Raw genomic sequence first — 22,757 nt, 5'->3', positions numbered from 1 at the left:
CTGACCTTTCTGTCTTTCCTCTCGACCCCCGCAGCCAGCCTGTGGTTCTTTCTCCCGCTCTCCTGAGAGTGTAAAATTAGGGTGATTTCTGCTGTGGTCTGCCGAGAATCTGTCCTTCTGGGGAAGAGCCTTGCTTCCTCCTCTGGAATGAGAGCCTGAAGCACAACACAGGCTTGCTCTCGGACATGCATGCTGTCCTCCTGACTGTGCCCTTTGGAAAAAAGAAAAAGAAAAGAAAAAGAAAAAAAAAAATCTACTGACCATGTTTAGCTGACTTATCTTCCCTGTAATTTCAGGTATTGCTGACTAATTTTAAAAAAAAACATGGAGAGCAAGGAACAAAGACGAGAGGAAGGAAGGAAGAGAAAGGGAAGGGGGAAGAGGAAGGAAGGAATTCATTCCACCTCTTTCCCAGTTCACTGGCTTCAGTCTCCATCCATATGCAGATGACACATATGTACTGAGCTCCAGTTATTTCATTCATTCATTCATTCATTCATGCAACACACATTTATTTATACAACATACATTTACCAAGTGCCAGGCACTGGAAAGATACCACTGAATTATCTTGAGCTATCATTGAGTTATCTTGGTCCTCAGAATTCCTCTAAGTTCAGTTCAGTGGCTCAGTCGTGTCCGACTCTTTGCAACCCCTTGGACTGCAGCACACTAGGCCTCCCTGCTGCTGCTGCTAAGTCGCTTCAGTCATGTCCGACTCTATGGGACCCCAGAGACAGCAGCCCACCAGGCTCCCCCGTCCCTGGGCTTCTCCAGGCAAGAACACTGGAGTGGGGTACCATTTCCTTCTTCAAAGCATAAAAGTTAAAAGTGAAAGTGAAGTCGCTCAGTCGTGTCCGACTCTTCGCTACCCCATGGACTGTAGCCTACCAGGCTCCTCCATCCATGGGGTTTTCCAGGTGAGAGTACTGGAGTGGGGTGCCAGTGCCTTCTCTGCCAGGCCTCCCTGTCCATCACCAACTCCCAGAGTTTACCCAAACTCATGTCCATTGAGTCGATGATGCCATCCAGCCATCTCATCCTCTATTGTCCCCTTCTCCTCCTGCCTTCAATCTTTCCCAGCATCAGGGTCTTTTCAATGAGTCAGCTCTTCGCATCAGGTGGCCAAAGGATTGGAGTTTCAGCTTCAACATCAGTCCTTCCAATGAACATTCAGGACTGATTTCCTTTAGGATGGACTGGTTGAATCTCCTTGCTGTCCAAGGGACTCTCCAGAGTCTTCTCCAACACCACAGTTCAAAAGGATCAATTCTTCAGCACTCAGCTTTCTTTATAGTTCAACTCTCACATCCATATGTGACTACTGGAAAAACCATAGCCTTGACTAGATGGACCTTTGTTAGCAAAGTAATGTCTCTGCTTTTTAATATGCTGTCTAGGTTGGTCATAACTTTTCTTCCAAGGAGTAAGTGCCTTTTAATTTCATGGCTGCAGTCACCATCTGCAAGGATTTTGGAGCCCCCCAAAAATAAAGTCTGCCACTGTTTCCACTGTTTATCCATCTATTTGACATAAAGTGATAGTGGAGAATTATAGACAGTGTGGTGGAATATGTGAAATCACTGAGGAAGGGGCTCAGGGAAGATTTATCACAAGTAGATAATTTGCTCATTTATTATCTCATTCAACAAACCTACAGGGGATAGTGAGAGCAGGTGCCAAGTTACCACACTGTGTGCTAAGGATGTAACTGCTGGCAAGAAGACACATTCTCTGCTCTCATGCTACTTACAGTGTAGCACTGGATGCAGATAAGTAAGCAGGCAATTACAATTCCACATGATAAGACATAACTGAGTATGTGTTGCCTTCTGTATAAACTGAGACCCTAAAGATGAATTGGATTTATCAAGTAAGAGGGAAGAAAGTAAATGCAATCAAAATAGGAACCAAACCCCATACTGCAGGCTACAAAGTCCCATATGATATGGGCTCTGCTTATTTCCCCAAGCTCTTCTCATATACTTGCTCTTGGCCCACCAATGTCCCTTCTGCTCTCTGAACACGCTAAGTGTCTTTCTGTTGGGGTCTTTGAAGTTGCTGTTCCTTCTGCCAGCACCTCCTCCATCCTTTATAAGGTGTACTAGTTATTGGTATACTAAATTATTGTGCCTTGGATCTGAAACCATTCTTCCCTCCTCTGCCCTGCGATGCTGGGGCTGGGGATCCAGATGCCACAGCTGTGTAAGATCTCCTCCGAGCCCCTGTTAGCAGCTGCCATAAAGGGACCCGCAAGGGAGACTGAAGGTCAGAGGAGAGCAGATGGGACTACTTCTTCCACTTCTCTTACATTCCCTGTCAGCAACACCATTTTTCCTGGTGTAAAAACTGCTCACAACTTTCTGGCTCTTTCAGCACTCCCAGACTAGGCTCTACAAAGCCCTTCTGCTCTTCCTCTTCCTAGGTTCTGATAATCTCATGCTCTTGTCTTTGTTTCCCAGAATTAGGGGTGGCAGCTGCCTTCCTATAGTTATTTTTTTCTGGGTTACTTCAGGATTCCTTTTTCACTTACTCAGCCTTCCACACCTGTATGGTATCAGCTGGTTTTCCTGACTACATGTGACTGGGACAGTACTTGGAACAAGCGTGGGTCCCAGGTATCAGGGATTCTGATACTGGCTTGGTTGTGCCTTTGGCCTTAAAGGCAGTGCTGGGCTCCTGCCCAAAGGAAATGAAACACGAGTAATTTATCACTTGCAACGGTACCGTAGGGGCTTCTCAGGTGGTGCTAGTGGTAAAGAACCCACCTGCCAATATGGAGCCATAAGAGACATGGGTTCGATCCCTGAGTCGGGAAGATCCCCTGCAGGAGGGCATGGCAATCCACTCCAGTATTCTTGCCTGGAGAATCCCATGGACAGAGGAGCCTGATGGGCTACAGTCCATAGGGTCACAAAGAGTCAGACACCACTGAAGTGAGTCAGTGTGTGCGCACGTATGTGTGTGCATGTGCATGCACACACGCACTATGGTATCATAATCAATGAAATTACCACCCATGTTTGATTGTGGTGAACTGACTATTAAAGGATTCCTATTCCTCAGAGGACCAAATGGTGCTGACCATGGCCTTGGGATAGTCAAAGGAGTATGGTGTGAACTGGCTATCTCTGAATGCAATGAGAGCTTACAGAAAGAAAATTATAAGCTGAGGCTTTAAAGTCATAGTTTAGGTCATAGTCAAAACAGCTGAAAGCTTCTAAGGAAGTCAATCTCTCTGAATATCAGAACCAAATTGGGCAGCAGATATATAAGGAGTAACTTTTTGGAAGGGAAAATCCATATGAAGACCCACAGCTAGAGTCAGATTTCAACATACTGCAGGCAGATCTCAGCATACATGCAAATATGACTCAGTCAGAGACAGTTTATAGCTTTAAAAGAGTACCAAGATTTTTCTAACTTATATTGGGATAAATCTGTCCAAAATGTGTGGAAATCAATTCTAAGAATGTGAAACTCAGAAAGATTAAATAGCACTTTGGTTTAGGCTGGATTTATTGATGTAGTGTGCTTACTAGCTATTCTGAATTGGATGTTTTAACTCATATAGCTATGCCCCTTGACAGTTTCTTTTGATTGCTTGTGTCATGAGTGGCCTATCATTGTTGAGTTTGAGATGCCAGAACTTCCCCTGCATACTATACAAGAAAGGATCCAAAAGCTTAAAGAAATGGAAAAGAATATTAGGATGGATTTACGTATGACATGCCCACCACCCTCCTCTGACTATATTTACCAACGATTCAGAGGACTCTCCCTTCATAGAGACCATGGGAAGGCCTTGGTTAGAGGGACACAGCATCCCTTAAAAACCCTCTGGGTAGTAGCCCTCTGTGCAAGTTGTGGATGATGGTGCCACTAGCTCTGGAGGTCACCATTTGAGAATCAACACTCTCAAACTTCCTGGACCAGATAGCAGAGTAGAAGGAAGTTGAGCTCACCTCTCCCCACAAGCCCATCTAAATTACAACTAATTGTTGAACAACCATTGGTAAAAGAAGACTGGAACCTACCAGAAAAGATATTCTACATCCAGAGACATAAAGAGCAAACCACAGTGAGATGGTAGGGGCATGAACCTGCAATATAATCAAATCTCATACTCCCTCCCCAGGATCAGCAACCCACAAACTAGAGAACAATTTATACCATAGAAGTTCTCCCACAGGAATGAGAGTTCTGGGGCCCATGTCAGGTTCCCAAGCCTGGGGGTCTGGCAGAGGGAGGAGTGAGACCCCAGAGCATTTGGCTTTAAAGGGCAATGAGGTTTGAGTGCAGGAACTCCACAGGACTGGGGAAACCAGAGACTTCACTCTTGGACGGCTTGTCCAAGGTCTCACACACATTGGGACCAAGGACAAAGCGCCTTCATAACCTGGGCCATAACTACCTGCAGGTCTTGGAGGGTCTCTTGGGGAGGTGGGGGGGGCAGCTGCGACTTATTCTGGGACAAGGACACTGGCGGTGCACACACTGAGGAGCATTCATCAGCATGAGCTCTCCTGGAGGCCAACATTTTGGTACTGAGACCTTGCCCCACCCAACAGCCTGCAGGCCCTAGTACTCGGACATCTCAGGCCAAACAACCAGCAGGGTGGGAACACAGCAGACAGGCTGCCTCAAGACCTCCTGAGCTCACAGCTGTCCCCAGATGCACTCCTTGGCACAGCCCTGCCCACCCTGGCCAAGGCCCAGCTCCACCCGCCAGTGTAGAGGCACTGCTCCTCCTGCTAGGAACCTTGAACAAGCCTCCAGATCAGCCTCACTCACCAGGGGGCTGACAGTTTTCTTGCCACAAGCAAGAAAACTGACTCTGCAGCCTGCAGAAGTGAGTCCACAAATGCAGGTCAGAACCCACCCCAAGACCAGCTTGTCTCTGGCCCTTGAGTAACAGGAGCAGAGTGTACTGCTGGGACATAGGATGTCCTCTACAGACGGCCACTTCTCCAAGGTCAAGAAACATAACTGATATTCCACATCCATAAAAATGGAAATTCAGACAAAATGAGACAGCAGAGGAATATGTTCTAGGTGAAGGAACAAGATAAAACTCCAGGAAAAACAACTAAGTGAAGTGGAAATAGGAAATCTACCTGAGAAAGAGTTCACTATAATGATCACAAAGATGATCCAAGAACACAGAAAACAAATGGATGCACAGAGTGAGAAGTTATAATAAGTTTTAAACAAAGGGAAAAAATACAAAGAGCAACCAATAGAGTTGACGAATACAATAACTGAAACGAGAACAACACTCAACACTAATTTATAAGGACTATCAGAAGTGATCTGCTTTCATCCAGCAGGAACAACAGTACATCTTTATGTAAACTCTTCTACTACCAGCCATCATCTACTCAGCAGAGATGAAGATCATCTCAGCTCTAGTATTTCATCACACTGATCCACTACTGTGATGACATTGTAATTGGATCTGATGATCAGAAAGAAGTAACTTAGATATCTTAATTAGATATACATGTTGGAGCAGCAGTTGGCAAACTATAGCCCACTAGCCAAATCCAGCCTGTTGCCTTATTTTGTAAAGTTCCCTGGAAGTCCAGCTACATTTATTTCTTTATGTATTATCTATTGCTGCTGTCTTGCTCCAATATCAGTGTTGAGTAATGGAGACCATATAGCCTGCACAACCTGAAACAATCACTATTTTGCCCTTTACAGAGAAAAGTTTGCATAACTCTATCCTAGAGTAAAGGCGGGTGAGTGATAGGAACTGAAAACAGAGAGGAACACTACAACCACTTATTGAAGTGCCTGGTTGTTAAGCTAAAAGAGAATAGAAATTTATCCTAAAATCATAAGGAATTAATAATGAATTCTGACCAAGGGAGTGTTGATTTCAGATTTACTTTTTATGAATATCATTTTTCATGTAATTCCTCAACTGTACAATGCCTCCACAACTCAACCATTTCCAAAGCAGAAATAGGATTATGCCTGGCTGAGTGAATGAAGAAATAAACAAATGAATGAGTTCAGAAGAGTGAAGGCAGCTTGAAGCAGCCTATTTCACAGATGCTGCAGTTTCTCAAGTCATGCAGTCAAAAATAGTTACTACACTCCCATATCAGAGCTTGTATTATCTCAGAGACCTGGGACAAAAGCAAGTGAAGTATTAAAGTGTTTTGAATCTATGAGTTCACCTTTAAAAGGCAGGCAGACAGACAAATAATCATATAATCACAACACCATGTATTAAATGAAATAAGATTATATTTCCAAGTTTTAATAGTGATTGTTTCTGGGTGAGTAGTCCTTTTTCTTTCTCTGTTTACTCTTTCATTAATTCTAAAATTTCCCCCCAATTTTAATATACCTGGAGTTGGATGCTTCTTACAATTAATGGTGTCTTAGATTCAGGGAAATAGATGAAATACTGTCATGGCAGTGTTTCTAACTTTGCTCCAAGAGTAGGGTGTTGGGTCCAGCTGTTCACCCAGCATGAGACAGTTTCCAAGAAACCAGATGTAGAGTTTGTTCACGATAAATCCAGATGCAGAATACATTTTTATGGGATAGAGAATAAAATTTCATTATAGAATTCCACGTTTTAGCATGGCAATGTGCTGTTGTGCTATTGTGTATTCACCCTGAATGAGCCAATGTATCAACAGGACTGAGTCGTCTTTCCTAGAGGGGCACCCTTCCTTCCAGGACTAGGGGAAAGGTACCCCGGGGGGTTGATCTTTTCTCATTAACAATGGAGCTCTTGTTGGTGGCACCAAACGCTGTAGCAGTTTTAATATCTTAGTTAAAACATGGTAGTTGTTTTTCCCATTTAATACAAGAAAAACTCCTGTTAGAAACCAGTGTGAGTCATACATCATAAACATTCAGTACTCAAATTCCTACGGGTTTTGAATGCGAAACAACACCGTAGGCTTACATTTTTAAAACTACACTGTAGAATGCTAGAAAACACATGTTAACCTTTCAAATAGTAAGTAAAGCTACAGTATTTTTAAGAATACATACTATTCAGCAAGCCATTAATAAATTCCAATGTGATGCCAGATATGTTGAAATCCTGATGTCATTTAATTCTTGTGCATAATCCTTCTTCATTGTCTTAACCCAACAAGCAAAGAAGAAAAAAGATATAGGAAAAATACGTTCAAAAGCACATGCATACATCCAAATTCACATGCACTGAAATGACCATTGATTTAACAGATCTGGCCTCATTAAAAACACTGAGATTTCAGTAAACCAAGATTGTACACAAAACTTGTGAAGGTACATGAGACTCAGGAAATGCTAATTGTATATCTCAAACACCCACAAATGGAAAGCCAGAAAACTAGCAATTTTGCATCCAAATTTCCTGGCAAACCATAATCTCTAAAGTAATGAACTTTCAATTAAATTATAAATAACAAGTTGCAGACCATTCACTCTAAAAGAAAGGGACACTACCACTTGGCAACTTGACAGTGAAAACTGGAAAGCATATTTTGGTAGTCATCCTTAGTTGGCATATGAAAACTGCTGAGACAAATTCTTTTCTTCTTCAAATATTAAAGTAAATAAATACTTTTCATAGAATCAGTTCTAAAAAGTAAATTAATAAAGTCAAGGGGAGGAAACATTTTACAAACTTTAAATGATCGCTAAATCACACACCAGTGGCTGGTTCTGCATTTCGTAAGTCTGCACTTTGGGAAGTGGGTTCTATGTTGCCCAGAGCCCTGCATGACTCAATTTACATCAGAAAATGCTCTCAAAGACCTTTACTGTACGGGATATATTGGAAACACAAAGCTCATGTATATTCTCCATTGTTTCTATCATCTAAAAACCACACTGCCAGAAACGTGCCTAATTCTTAAAGCAGAGTTGGGACGAGCAATTGCCAGCGCACTCTAGCCCTCTGGGTGAGCACAACAAGCAAAACTCTTTGATCACACTGCCCCACTCTGGTCAAAAGAGAAAATTGGGCTGGCCCATCAAAGATTTTGTAACATCACAAAAAATACATTTCTTTAAAAGAGGATGTTTCCCAAAAGGGCAAAGCATCTAAATGGTAAATAACTTAAAAGTTCAAGAAAAGTGTATCTTTTACTCCTCTGATGAACAATTTAGGAGGTAAATGCTGGTGTTCATACTATTATTTTCATAGAAACATCTGTTACAGTTCTTTCAAGAGAAGAACAAAATATTATATTGATTATGCATTGCCAATTGCTATATACAAACGTTCATTTAAAAGACCAACTTATTAAACTATTTGTATTAATTCAGATGGGAAAATTCAGCATATGCTATTAAAGGCAAATACTTCATTATAATTTTTATAAGTATTTAGTCTAAAATTTTAAAAGTATATTATTAGAGTTACTGAAACTTAAATGTCCCCCAAAAGTCACAGTGATATTGAAAAGAAATTCTAAGATATCTGAAAATCCCTAGTCATAGTAACTGTTCACTTCAAAGTCATTTGTCTGGGCACAGTGGTTGGTATTAATATTAACAGTGTCACAGTAACGATGGGAATTAACCTTCGTTGACCATTTGTTGTGCCAAATCCGGTCTCAGCTCTCTGTAGGTAACAACTCTTTCATCCTCAGAACTAGGAATTAGGCTCTATTGGGAAACCAAGGAGCAGACAGAACTAGTACAAAGCTGATGCAAGGTTACACAGCTTAAGTGGTGCTTCTAGGATTCAAACCCAGGCAGCCTGACAACAGCATTCTCTCTTCTATTATGCTATGCACTGGGGAAATCAGGAGCCATTTACTTTCTGGTACTTACGTACCTTGCTACTACAATCTGAAAAAAAATGTGATACTGTGTCTATACTTGTTTATTATCAAGATCAAATCAATAAATTTCAGGCTAATTGGATATGTATCTACTATAATAATAAAACTTAATATAAGCAAATGCTACAAAAACTACACATTATACATTCATTTTTTACATGTATGCTAAGTAAAGAAATATCAGAAATCTGAGATAACTAGCAACTGTTTTCAAATTTCTGGCAAATTTCTGATCCATTTTTAATTTTAACATCAATTACTTAGTTCCCATATTTTTGAGTTACCTGAATCTCTGTCCACAGCTTCAACTCTTGTGACAAACTCTCCTGGATTTTGGTTTTCTTTAACTGAAGCTTCATACAGGTGCTGCTTAAATACTGGGGCCTCATCATTCACATCAAGAACAGTAATTGTCAAAGTCTGGGATGAAGAAAGTGTTGGTGTGCCATCATCTACTGCCAGAAGGGTCAGAACGTGCTGACTTTTTATCTCATAATCCAAAGGAGACGCGGTAGTTAGAAAACCTGTTTTGAAAGAGGAGAAAAGTAATATATAATATTCTTTGGGGAAGTCATGCTTACTCTACTTTTACATAATTACTCTAACCTGCTAAAAATTCAGAAGCTTTCTCTGTTAAAGAATTTAAATTTATATATTATCTAGAATAAAAGAGAATATTTTTAATCAGAAAAGTCATCCTAATTTGAATATAAGAATGAATGAGAATTCATAAATAATCCATCATGTACCTTTATCTACTGAGATGATTACATCAAGAATATTTATCTACCCAACATCTATCTTCATTTAAAAAAAAGATACCACTATAATGGCAGAAAGTGAAGAGGAACTAAAGATCCTATTGATGAGGGTGAAAGAAGAGAGCTAAAAAGCTAGCTTAAAACTCTTCATTCAAGAAACTAAGATCATGGCATCTGGTCCCATCACGTTGAGAGAGTCAATTCCTAGGCAGGTTGATAAGAAGTCTGGGGGTCCCCAAGGAGAGAGGGGTCTGGAATTCTCAAGGAGGAGGAAAGGACAAAAGTTTTTTTTTTTTTTTTTTCCTCTACATTACTTAGTCTTAGTCACAAAGTCACATAAGTCACATTTTTATCTTTAAGCCTCAAACTGATGATTACACAACAAACAACTCAGTTTAAACTCTATACTAAGGATTATATAACAATAATGTATCCTGCTTCAGGACAGTTTCTGGAAAAAACCTTCTGGCTAATCCTGTTATCTTAAAATGTAAATTATGGGAGTGGATCTAGTAAGATCTTTACAACCTCCAGACATTCTTTTGATTCATTGTAATAACTAATTAAAAGGTATATAACTCCCTTGCTAACACTAGCAAAAGGGGCACTCTCCATCCCCTTCTGATGTCTATATTGGAAGCTCTCCCTATCCCTTTTCTTACTTTAATAAAACTTCATTATACAAAAGCTCTGAGCGACCAAGCCTCGTCTCTGGCCCCAGATTGAAGTCTTCTCCTTTGGAGGCCAAGAATCCTGGCATCTTTCGTGGTTCGGCAACAACCTTTCAACTTCATGGCACATAGAAGAGGTAGAAGAGGAAACAGTGATGGATTTTACTTTCTTGAGCTCCAAAATCACTGTAGACAGTGACTGCAGCCATGAAATTAAAGAAAGGCTTGCTTCCTGGAAGAAAAACTCTGACAAACCTAGACAGCATATTAGAAAGCAGAGACATCACTTTGCCAACAAAGGTCCATATCGTTAAAGCTATGGTTTTTCTAGTAGTCATGTATGGATGTGAAAGCTGGACCATAAAGAAGTCTGAATGCCAAAGAATTGATGTTTTCGAGTTGTGGTGCTGGAGAAGACTCTTGAGAGTCTCTTGGACTGCAAGATCAAACCAGTTAATCCTAAAGAAAAACAACCCTAAGTATTCATTGGAAGGATTGATACTGAAGCTGAAGCTCCAATACTTTGGCCATCTGATGCAAAGAGCCAACTCATCAGAAAAGACCCTGATGCCGGGAAAGATTGAGGGCATGAGGAGAAGGGAGCGACAGAGGACCAGATGGTTGGATGGCATCACCGACTCAATGAACGTGAGTTTGAGCAAACTCCAGAAGACAATGAAGGACAGAGCAGCCTGGCATGCTGCAGTCCACGGGGTCGCAAAGAGTGGGACACGAGTTAGCAACTGAATAACAAGGTTCTAACAGTATCCCTCTGTATGTCCAAGGACACTTCATGTGTAAATGTGACCAAGTTACAGAGAGTTACGGTTATATCCTTCAAGAGATTAAGTTTCTGTTATAAAGTTATAGTTTCTTTATACTATTCTCAGTTAACTATCTTTTATATTAATAAAAATAATAAAGACTTTATAACTAGGACAATAATTACAAATAAGATGTCTCTATCCAACTGCCACTGAAGTACATAATTCATATAAGCCATGTGTTATAAAAACTTGCATATATATGTTACATAATTCCAACTGTCACAGTTTTTCTTTTAGAATTGATGTTTGCTTCCTAACACGTTTATCCTATAAGAACATTTCTTCAAATAATTAAAGAGGTTTACTGAGTCATATTTTATAAAATGGCTTCTCAATAATTGCTAATCATTTTATACCTTATAGAAAAAAGCCATTGACAACCTTACTTTGTCTTGATTTAAAAAAAAATGAACCTTGTGAGAAAAAAAGCCCATTTCATATGAGTATATTCAGTAATTAGCATTTTATGATGTTAAAAAGATCTGAAACAGCCACTGCAATTGTTCAAGATTCATGATACCTATATTACTGAGACACAATTCTATTTTTATCCGCCCTCTTTAACAACCTGAAATAGACCTTCCTTAGCCATTCTGGAAAGCATTTTAAGCATTGCTGAAACAGATCCTTGGAGACCCTAGCTCTAACAAAAATCAGCAACTGGGTCTGGGCTCTCTCTCTGTCAGCGGGGCTTTTAGGTAGCATGCATGCAGGTCTCAGAATGGAACCATATGCACAGGGTTTAATAAATATTTTGATGAAATTTTCCAACAGTATATAGCCAGACTATAATCATGACTTCCAAATCCTACACATTCAATCTCACTTCCAAATAACGTTCTTATTAACAGTTGGGCCAAATGGTATACATCTGAGATTTTTTCCTACATATGTACATATGTACATTTTTTCCTACATATGTACATATGTACACTTATATATATATATATATATATATAAACTGGTGAGAAAATGTCAGTATTACAAGGTTGACACTTCGTATATGTAACTGTCCATCAAGCTACATCAAAACTTTTAGAAGACAGTATCTGGCAATATGGTGACAGCAAGACAAGAGCAGTGACAGCGAGTATCATTTCTGCAGAGTACTGAAGAGTGAATAAATGCTTCTGCCAAAAATAAAATGGTTCAGTTGTGAAAAGTGAGGGTCTTGATGTCCAAATCAATCCAACTATTTAAAAACACATGATTTCCAACTATGTACAAGGGTATGTTCCTATGATCTTAGAGATGCTTTGATAGTAAAGTCTTTGATTAACGTGGTTGACTAGTCATGTTCTACCTTATTTTGGTATACCTCCTACCCTGTGAACACATACAATGAGGGCAAAGAAGTTGGCGACTGTAAAGTATTCACCCCAGGAAATGGGACCTAGCTACAAAGCAGATCTATATTAACAAACAGGCCAACTACTGTTGGTTTTCTGAATACAACCTCTATGCCTACCACCTGTATGGTAGATCAAGTCAGATTTCCTTAATGGGTATGCGTCTTGAGAAGATCATTTGGTAACAGGACAACGGAAAGGATAAATGCAAGCACGCAATCACAGGCTGTAATCGACAGTGACGTGGACAGTACCTGATGACTCATCTAGCATAAAGGCCATGTTTTCATTTCCTGAGAGGATGCTGAATGTTACTCTTCCATTCCTTCCTGCATCTGGATCTTGAGCAGTTATGTGATGCACCAAGGAGCCCACCACAGCATCCTCTCTGACACGGGCAATGGGGAAAGACGTAAAAGTGGGACTGTGGTCATTCACATCCAGAATCTCTACCTTCGCCATCAGTGATCTCAGTCGCCGGTCTGTCACATTCACAGCCTGGTCCGATGCGGTCACTGTCAGGACAACAGTGGCAACTCTCTCCCTGTCAAGGGGAGACGTGGTGACCAAAGTGCCAGAGGAAGGGTGGATGAGGAAGGGGTTCACTCCAGGGTGGCTGGCTTCAATGAAGTATTGTATTCTACTGTTCAAAAAACTGCCGTCACCATCTTTGGCATTGAAGATGTGCACCAGAGTGCCAACGGGGGTGTCCTCTGCTACACTTATCACAATGAACTCCTCCCGGAAAGATGGGGAGTGGTCATTCTGATCTTCCACAGCAACACTCAGGAAGACCGTGCTATTCACGGCAGGGCTTCTGCTATGGTCTTTAGTTACCACCCTGAAAAGATAATGAGACATCATTTCATAATCCAGTTCCTTAAAGAGGAACAAGTCTCCTGTTGAGCTGTCCACTTCAAAGTGACCATCCTTGTCATCTGCAGCGATACTAAAATGCAACTTTCCACCATGCTGTCGTTGAAGGTGATCAGGTGACTTTATCAAGCTCATTACTTTTGAAGGCTTCAAGTTTTCTGGTATAACTAAATGTCTAATATTCTGAGAAATTACAGTTCTCCCTTTGGATAGTGGTATCACCTGAAATAAGAATAAAAAGGAGCTGTTAATTTGCGGCATTTTAATAATTTAATCAACACAGGTGCTGCTATTCTTTTGGAAGCTAATTCCTTCTATTCATGATATGTATATATGCATATTACAAATAAATATATATATGTTAATTGATGAGAAAATGTCTTTTCTTTTGTTGCCTAATTCCAGTATGTCTCTGAAAATTAAAAATTGCATAATATCTAGGAGATAAGAAAGTACAGGATTTTCTACTTCCCGTTTGCTGTAATGGATGCAATGATAGTTTGCAAATGAGAACCAAGGTAGGTAGTTCCACAAGCTACTCTAAATCCTAGAAACCCTTGTCTCCTTAACGACAGTATCTGCATACATTTAAGTGTCATGTGTCTGCTTATGTGAAATTAGAGACTTGAGATATTATGATAGAATTTTCTCCTAAACCACATATCCTTAGTCAGTAAAGAATATACTTTGGAAACAGAATACTGGGGGATATATATTCTTGCTTAGTATTCATACCTAGGTTAATTTTTCTGATTATCATGTGCTTGAATAAAAAATCTTCCTATAGTCATCTTGTTTTTGATGGGTTGCTGTAAATTTTTTCCTACTATCAAGACTTCCCACAAATCATTAAATATGGATCTCAAGTGACTTTCTAACTTTTAAAATAGTTAAAAACTATGTGATTTATTATTGGTCATTTGTTTATAAATATTTCTTCTGCAAATTTACCAGGTCCTTGCAATTAGGAAAAAAGAAAAGATTTTTTTTGTTCTTCATTAAAAAAGTAGTATAAATACCCACATAGTGATGAAAGTATCTTGTCAGTAACTGTACAAAGTTAACATAAAAATTTATTTAAATATAATCATTTCTCAAATGGTAGTAAAGTCACTTAATATAATGTACACATACATCTGCAACGCTCTTTAAAGGGAGTATTCACATTTTTGAAGTATTTTCACTGTATACATCTGTATATAAAGTAAAAAAAAATCTTTCAGAGCATTTTCCACCACTTTGTGTGATGTGAGCTATTACCTGAATATTAATAACTGCCTGTCCTTGAAGAGGAGGCACTCCCTGGTCACTGGCAATTACAGTCATCCTGTAAGAAGGTCCATAATCATGTGAAAGTACTCTAGTTGTTCTTATTTCACCACTGTTGGCATCAATCTTGAAGTGATCAGAACTGTCTTCTACACATACACACACACACACACAAAATTAAGAAATGAATGTTAGTTAATAATGCAGAATACAGAGAATTAATTAATACAAATATATCTGTGATCATTTGGGAGATTTATTTACCTTAAGCTCTGTGAGAATATGAACATAAGGATAATACGAAAAATATAGACAAGAAATGTAACAGATTACAAAAACTTTATTATGGAAATTTTCACATATTAAAAATTAGACAATGATATAATGAACTTTCACGTGCCTATCACTTAGCTCCAGTATTTATCAACTCATGTGCCACAACATTCAGCAATCCCAATCCTTGGCATAAATCCTGACAAAACTATAATTCAAAAAGATACATGTGTTTCTATATTCATAGTAGCATTATTCACAATAGCTGGGATACAGAAACAACCTAAACGTCCATCGACAGGAGAATAAGTAAAAAAGATGCAGATTATAAACCCAATGGAATATGACTCAGCCATAAAAAGACTGAAATAATGCCATTTGCAACAGCATGGATAGACCCAGAGATCATCATAAAGTGAAGTAAGTCAGACAAGAAAGACAAACACCATTTGATATCACTTACATGTCAAATCTAAACCACGACACAAATGAACGGGGCTATGAGACGGAAACAGACTCACAGAGAACAGACTGGCTGCCAAGGGGCAGGAAGGCAGCGACGCGATGGGTTGGGATTAGCCGATGCAAACTATCATATAAACAGTGGATGAATAACAAGGACCTATTGCATAGCACAGGGAATTATATTCAATATCCTATAATAAACCATATGGAAAAGGATAAAAATAATAATATTTGTTAACTCATGGCTAATATTATTAGACATTCAGATATTTCCCTTCCCTGTCTTCTTTTGAAGCAAATCTCAGAAATCATATCATTTCTTCTGCATATTTTTCAACACACATCTCTAAAAAATAAGGAAACATATAATCATAGTATTATATTTTTTAAAATTAGTAATAATTCCTTCATATTATCAAATTTCTAGTTATTTTTAAAATTTCCAACTGTCTCAAATATTTTTTAGTCAATTCAAATTAGGTTTAACATAAACTCCATATATGCATATCTCTTCAGTCTATGCATTCCTGTCATCCATTTATCTATTTATTTATTTTGCAACTCATCTGCTGAAGAATTGACTATGTATCCTGAAGCTTCCCATGGTCTATATTTGCCTGTTGCTTGTCTCCAACATGTAGCTTAATATGTTCTTCTGTCCTCTATGTTTTCCTTAACTTAGGAGGTAGATGTAGATAATTAATCAGATTCGGGTTCATTTTAAGGGGAAGACTGCTTCTTAAGCGCTGTGTTGTGTTTTCCTTCAGAGGCACACGTTTGATTGTCTCTTTTCGTGATGTGGGCACCAGTTGGCACACAGCCTAGATCCATTAATGACTCACTAAATGTTGCAAAGTATAACATTCTAAGCCTAAGATCCCATCTTCATTTATTGACTGGAATGTATTACTCAAGAGAATCGTCTTCTTATCTGTTTATTGGTAACCCACTGGGGCAGCTCATTATAGGAAGAGTCAGGATAAATGTTTGATAGTAAAATTTTATTTAACCATCTTCAAAATAATGGATTTGTTTACTAACATCCTTCAGTACTCCAACTAGGATCATTAAAGATTTGTTTAGTTTCTGTTTTAGGAGTCATTAAACATAAATTTCGGAGAAGGCAATGGCACCCCACTCCAGTACTCTCTCTTGCCTGGAAAATCCCATGGACGGAGGAGCCTGGTAGGCTGCAGTCCATGGGGTCACGAAGAGTCGGACACGACTGAGCAACTTCACTTTCACTTTTTACTTTCATGCATTGGAGAAGGAAATGGCAACCCACTCCAGTGTTCTTGCCTGAAGAATCCCAGGGGGGGCGGAGCCTGGTGGGCTGCCATCTATGGGGTCACACAGAATCAGACACGACTGAAGCGACTGAAGCAACAGCCGCAGCAAACATAAATTTAAACATATCATGAAAGAGTAAATCTGTTGCCATTATTATCCCTACTGATGTTCACACTGCTTCATCTCTGAACATTAGGATCTTCTTAAAGGTGGTTCCCAGGGTTCCCAGGTGGCGCTAGTGGTAAAGAATCTGCCTGCCAATGCAGGAGACATAAGAGACGTGGGTTCGACACCTGGGTTGGGAAGATCCCCTGGAGAAGGGCATGGCAACCCACTCCAGTATTGTTGCCTGGTGAATCCCATGGACAGAGGAGCCTGATGGGCTACAGTCCACGAGGTTGTACAGAGTCGGACATGACTGATGCAACTGAGCACGCATGCACAAAGGTGGTTCCCAAGTCTTTGATATGATCTAGTCATCTTTAGCAGCCTCCTGGTATCTGGTTTAACAAAATGCTACAGACTCATCTTGAAGATTTCCTGTCCAAGACCTAGAGTCAGTCATTTCTCCAAGGACTCCTGGTTTCTTCCATGGAACACAGTATTGGGAGGCTGTATTCTGCTCATTGCTTCTGGGTCACCCATTCTTTCTAGGCCATCTTCAGTGGACAGAGAACACACATGAACACACTAAAATATGTCACAAGTTCATATTGATATTTCTAATTCATATTGATTATGGTAAGGTTTTTTTTCTAGTTTGTTAAATAATAGGTTTGTATTCTTTCACAGAATCTTAATTCTTCAAACAATCCAAAAAACTCAGAGTCTTGGGCCAGTAATGGCTCTCTTTCATTCTTTTATTCAGCTGTCAACGAGTCATTATGATACAACAGACACTTTACCAGTTATAGGGGAAATAAGGGCAAATAAAAAAGCAGTCCTGCCCTTAAGAAAGTCAGAGTACAGAGCAGGAAATTATGTAACATTTGCAGGTTGTGATATCTATGCTTTGATCCATTTACTCCATCCTCATAGGATATAAACAAAGATATGTATATATAAATATATGTGTAAACAAATATATATATGTTCCCACTATATTGATTTTTATCTTGTTATTTTATTTTATATTTTGTAGTTGCCTCTATTTTGCAATTGGATGAAGTTAAAGCAAGGGTGTGAATAACATATAATATATATATTATTATATTATATATATCTATATATATTATATATATAATATATAATAATAGATAACACCATATTTTTTTTTAATTCTTTTTTTTTTTTAATTCTTTTTTTTTTCCAGTGGGTTTTGTCATACATTGATATGAATCAGCCATGGATTTACATGTATTCCCAATCCCGATCCCCCCTCCCACCTCCCTCTCCACCCGATTCCTCTGGGTCTTCCCAGTGCACCAGGCCGGAGCACTTGTCTCATGCATCCCACCTGGGCTGGTGATCTGTTTCACCATAGGTAGTATACATGCTGTTCTTTTGAAATATCCCACCCTCACATTCTCCCACAAAGTTCAAAAGTCTGTTCTGTATTTCTGTGTCTCTTTTTCTGTTTTGCATATAGGGTTATCGTTATCACCTTTCTAAATTCCATATATATGTGTTAGTATTCTGTAATGTTCTTTATCTTTCTGGCTTACTTCACTCTGTATAATGGGCTCCAGCTTCATCCATCTCATTAGGACTGGTGCCCATCAGCAGATGAATGGATAAGGAAGCTGTGGTACATATACACCATGGAATATTACTCAGCCATTAAAAACACCATATTTTTATATTGCTATGTCCCAAGTATCAGAGTAAAGACTAATTTTTTAAAAAAAGATCCACATTTCAAACTTTCAGAACTATATGATGACCATCCATGGAAACACTTCCAGGTTGGTAAAGTCCCAAATTTCTTCAGAATTTTTAAAGAAATGACAAACTATAAGTACAGCAGAAAACCTGTGTATACCTCCAAATTTCATTTCCCTTTCTCTTCCCTGTAGACAGTCTCTGTCTTAAAGTGGAGATGTATCTCTCTAGTCCGTATATTCATGGACAGTTTCTAGCATCGTTGTATTTCTTTCCAAATAATGGCATCATGGAAGGATTATAGCTTAACTTGGGGGTGTGTGTGTGTGTGTGTGTATCTGTCTGTCTCTCTGCAGCAGGTTCATTGTCCCTGAACAATGCATTCTATCACCTTACGAAGCATGAACATGATTTGCATTTTCATTTCTTTCTGCTTTCAGGTCTTTCACCAATATTTTGTAATTTTCTACACAAAGGTCTTGAATATCTTTCACTGAAATTTTCCTCCATATGCTTTTCATCAAGATGATTTTGATTTGGAAGAAAGGGAAACATTTAATTTGTGGGCTCCCCTTTAAAGAGAATAGGACAATATTCCCATCCCAGAGAAGCCCCAGCAAGTGAAGAACCGTGAAGCCTACACATCATGATCTTCGAAGCAAGCCAGACCCTACACTCTATGATTTTCTTTGTTACAGTGAATCAAACCTTTGTTATTAAAATGCTAGTTTTTAAAATGCTAGTGATTTTTGTATATTGACATTGCTCCCAGAAATTTTTTTATGCTATTGATTCCAATGGTTTGCCTGTAGCATATTTGGGGTTTTCCATGCAGACAATTAAATTATCTGCAGGTAAGAGCAATGTTGTCTTTTGCTTCCCTATGTTTGTATCAAATGTGACAAAGCAAAAAATGCCTTTTAAAATGGTATAAAGACACAGTGTCAACTAGAGGTAATCAATGGACCCAATCGCAGGAATGCAATGCCTGTGCATTCTCAAAGAAACACACAAACATAAGCCTGTCTCAGTAAAATTCCCACATACACATACATGAGTGTACATATGTGATATTTTGAGTATGATTTACTCTGATCTTAAGAATACTTAATTTTCATAGAGATTTACAGGTGCTTGGTATTTATGTCTTCATGGTATATATGTCTTTATGGGGAAGTGTTAGTCACTCAATCATGTCTGACTCTTTGCAACCCCATGGAATATACAACCTACCAGGTTCGTTGGTCCATGTAATTCTCTAGGCACGAATACTGGAGAGGGCAGCCATTCCCTTCTCTAGGGGATCTTCCCAACTCAGGGATTGAACCTGGGTCTCCTGTATTACAGGCAGATTCTTTACCATCTGAGCCACCAGGAAAGCCCTGTCTTTATGTCTTTATACTCAATATCATTTTTTATACATTAGCTATTAATAGTGCTTTCCTCAATGAAAGCTGATTTGCATTTTTCTATTATTGAAAATTATTCATTTAAAGTGGATGATCGGTTGATTTCTCTTTAGGACATGAAAAAAATGTATGATTTTACATTAAACTTTTAAATTCTTTTTTAAAAAGGTGATTCTAAAAAACAAGAAAATCATTTTGCGTGCAATTTGGTGTTATTTTCAGCATTAACTATTTTCTCAGAAGGAGGAAGATGTTTGGTAGACAACAGAGGAAATGCTAAAAGCTCTTAATCCTTTATGAATAGTAACTTTTACCTGAAGATACTGAATATGTAACTTCTGCATTGTTTCCTTCATCAAGATCCTTTGCAAATACAGTTGTAACCAACATATTTACTGGCTGACCTTCCAGAACCTGTCATTAAGACAAATGAATGACAAATTAGTAGGTGAAATTTAAATAAGAAATATTAATGAAACTTGAAACAAAAGAACACAATGCTACTGTTATTTTTTAAGCTACTTTTAAACCCACACGTAACTCAAATGTCTACCGTATAAAGGTTATATGAGTGTAAATCCATGAAAAGAATCCATATTATACATTTAAATGTTTCATTCAATTTGAACAAATTATCTGCAGCATTTGAACTAATTTTGAGAGGAAAAAAAGGAAATACAACTGACTAAAAAATCTCAGATTTTTGATGCAAGAAGCAATAGTTAGAACCAAACATGGAACAATGGACTGGTTCAAAATTGGTAAAGGTGTACGTCAAGGCTGTATATTGTCACCCTGCTTATTTAACTTATATGCAGAGTACATCATACGAAATGCTGGGCTGGATGAAGCACAAGCTGGAATTAAGATTGCAGGGAGAAATATCAATAACCTCAGATATGCAAATGACATCACCCTTATAGCAGAAAACGAAGAGGAACTAAAGAGGCTCTTGATGGAGGTGAAATAGGAGAGTGAAAAAGCTGGCTTAAAACTCAGCATTCAAAAAAATGAAGATCATGATATCTGGTCCCAACACTTCATGGCAAATAGATGGGAAAACAATGGAAACAGGGACAGACTTTATTTTCTTGGGCTCCAAAATCACTGCAGATGGTAACTGCAGCCATGAAATTAAAAATGCTTGCTCCTTGAAAGAAAAGCTATGACCAACCTAGACAGCATATTAAAAAGCAGAGACACTGCTTTGCCAACAAAGATCCATATAGTCAAAGATATGGCTTTTTCAGTAGTCATGTATGGATGTGGAAATTGGACCATAAAGACGGCTGAGGGCTGAAGAACTGATGTTTTTGAACTGTGGTGTTGGAGAAGACTCTTGAGAGTCCCTTGGACTGCAAGGAGATCCAACCAGTCCATCCTAAAGGAAATCAGGCCTGAATATTCATTGGAAGGACTGATGCTGAAGCTGAAGTCCAATACTTTGGCCATCTGATATGAAGAGCTGACTCATTAGAAAAGACCCTGATGCTGGGAAAGACTGAAGGCAGAAGGATAAGGGGACGACAGAGGACAAGATGGTAGGATGGCATCACTGACTCAGTGGACATGTGTTTGAGCAAGCTCCGGGAGATGGTGAAGGACAGAGAAGCCTGGCACGCTGCAGTCCATGGGGTTGCTAAGAGTCAGATACAACTGAGCAACTAAACAACAACAAAAAGAATTCTAGCTTCTTATTCATCACCTTCTTAAGGCATTTTTAAAGGTTCAAAACATGCTAAAGATAACAGAAACTTTCCTGGAATACTGAAATACACACATGGAACTGAACTCCAAGTTTATGTTCTATTGCCTAATTAAGCTGTGAAATGTCATACTCAGGGCTTCCCTGATGGCTCAGCAGGTAAAGAATCCTCCTGCAACACAGATGCAGGAGATGCGGGTTCAGTCCCTGGGTCAAGAAGACCTCCTTGATAGAAGGCATGGCAACCCACTCCAGTATTCTTGCCTGGAAAATCCCATGGACAGAGGAACTGGCAGGCTACGATCCACAGGATTATAAAGAGTCAGACATGACTAAAGCAACTGAGCACACTGTACCCATGTCATGCATAAAATGAAATAATATAAAAGCATAAGGATGGTATCATAATGCTCCATGTTGGCAGAATTTTCTTTAAATGTGATTTTGCAAGATGAGTTTAAAGTTATTAACTTCCTCAATACCTTTTTTGTGTTTTTCAACATGCATATCTGAGCTTAATTTGAATGTTCAATTATTTTAGAGCAATAGCTTCCAAACTTTTTATTTATATCACCCATTCATTTTAAAAGAAGTATGAGTACCTTCAAGATACATTTATCAATTATCTACATGAACTAACATGCTAATTTATTATGTACATTATAAAACATACAAAAACATGGAAATGAAAAACATAAGACCAAAAAAATATAACTAGAAGTTTTTGCATTTGCCTGCAAAGATCAAATGTTACAATCTTTGAGTGCATGTCGATCGCAAAGAGTTGGACACGACCAAGCATCTGAGCCCACGTGCACCCTTCACTTTAAAGTACAGATTGTTCTGTCTTCAACTAACCGGCTCAAAGATGTTTTTCAGTTGAGCTCTAAACAGAGAAAGGCATGAATATTACTGAAAAAAAAAATCCACATCTGAGCACTACTGATAATGAAGTACTGTTATATTTGCATACAACAGACAGAACCACATTATCATAAAACAACTGGATGTGTGATCCTAAGTAGAACATATAAGCATTTTCTTTTTTATTTTATTTTATTTTTTTTTTAATTTTTTTATTAGTTGGAGGCTAATTACTTCACAACATTTCAGTGGGTTTTGTCATACATTGATATGAATCAGCCATAGATTTACACTTATTCCCCATCCCGATCCCCCCTCCCACCTCCCTCTCCACCCGATTCCTCTGGGTCTTCCCAGTGCACCAGGCCGA

At 38.8% G+C, this 22,757-nt stretch overlaps 1 protein-coding gene across 2 annotated transcripts in view; it reads right to left on the bottom strand.

Annotated features, from left to right (window-relative positions):
- The window catches only part of DCHS2 (dachsous cadherin-related 2), a 325,512-nt gene that overhangs the window by 112,384 nt on the left and 190,371 nt on the right, over positions 1-22,757 (bottom strand). For both annotated transcript variants that reach the window (XM_043484112.1, XM_043484120.1), the window contains 4 exons: positions 20,133-20,232; positions 14,552-14,709; positions 12,670-13,513; positions 9,092-9,331 (listed from right to left, as the gene is read on the bottom strand). In XM_043484112.1, coding sequence (XP_043340047.1) covers positions 9,092-9,331; positions 12,670-13,513; positions 14,552-14,709; positions 20,133-20,232 — 1,342 coding nt within the window. The remainder of the gene's footprint in view (positions 1-9,091; positions 9,332-12,669; positions 13,514-14,551; positions 14,710-20,132; positions 20,233-22,757) is intronic.

The sequence above is a fragment of the Cervus canadensis genome, chromosome 1, assembly GCF_019320065.1.
Source record: "Cervus canadensis isolate Bull #8, Minnesota chromosome 1, ASM1932006v1, whole genome shotgun sequence".
NCBI classification, from domain to species: domain Eukaryota; kingdom Metazoa; phylum Chordata; class Mammalia; order Artiodactyla; family Cervidae; genus Cervus; species Cervus canadensis.
The sequence above is the reverse complement of the archived record's forward strand: the minus strand, read 5'-3'. Positions and strand labels throughout refer to the sequence as shown.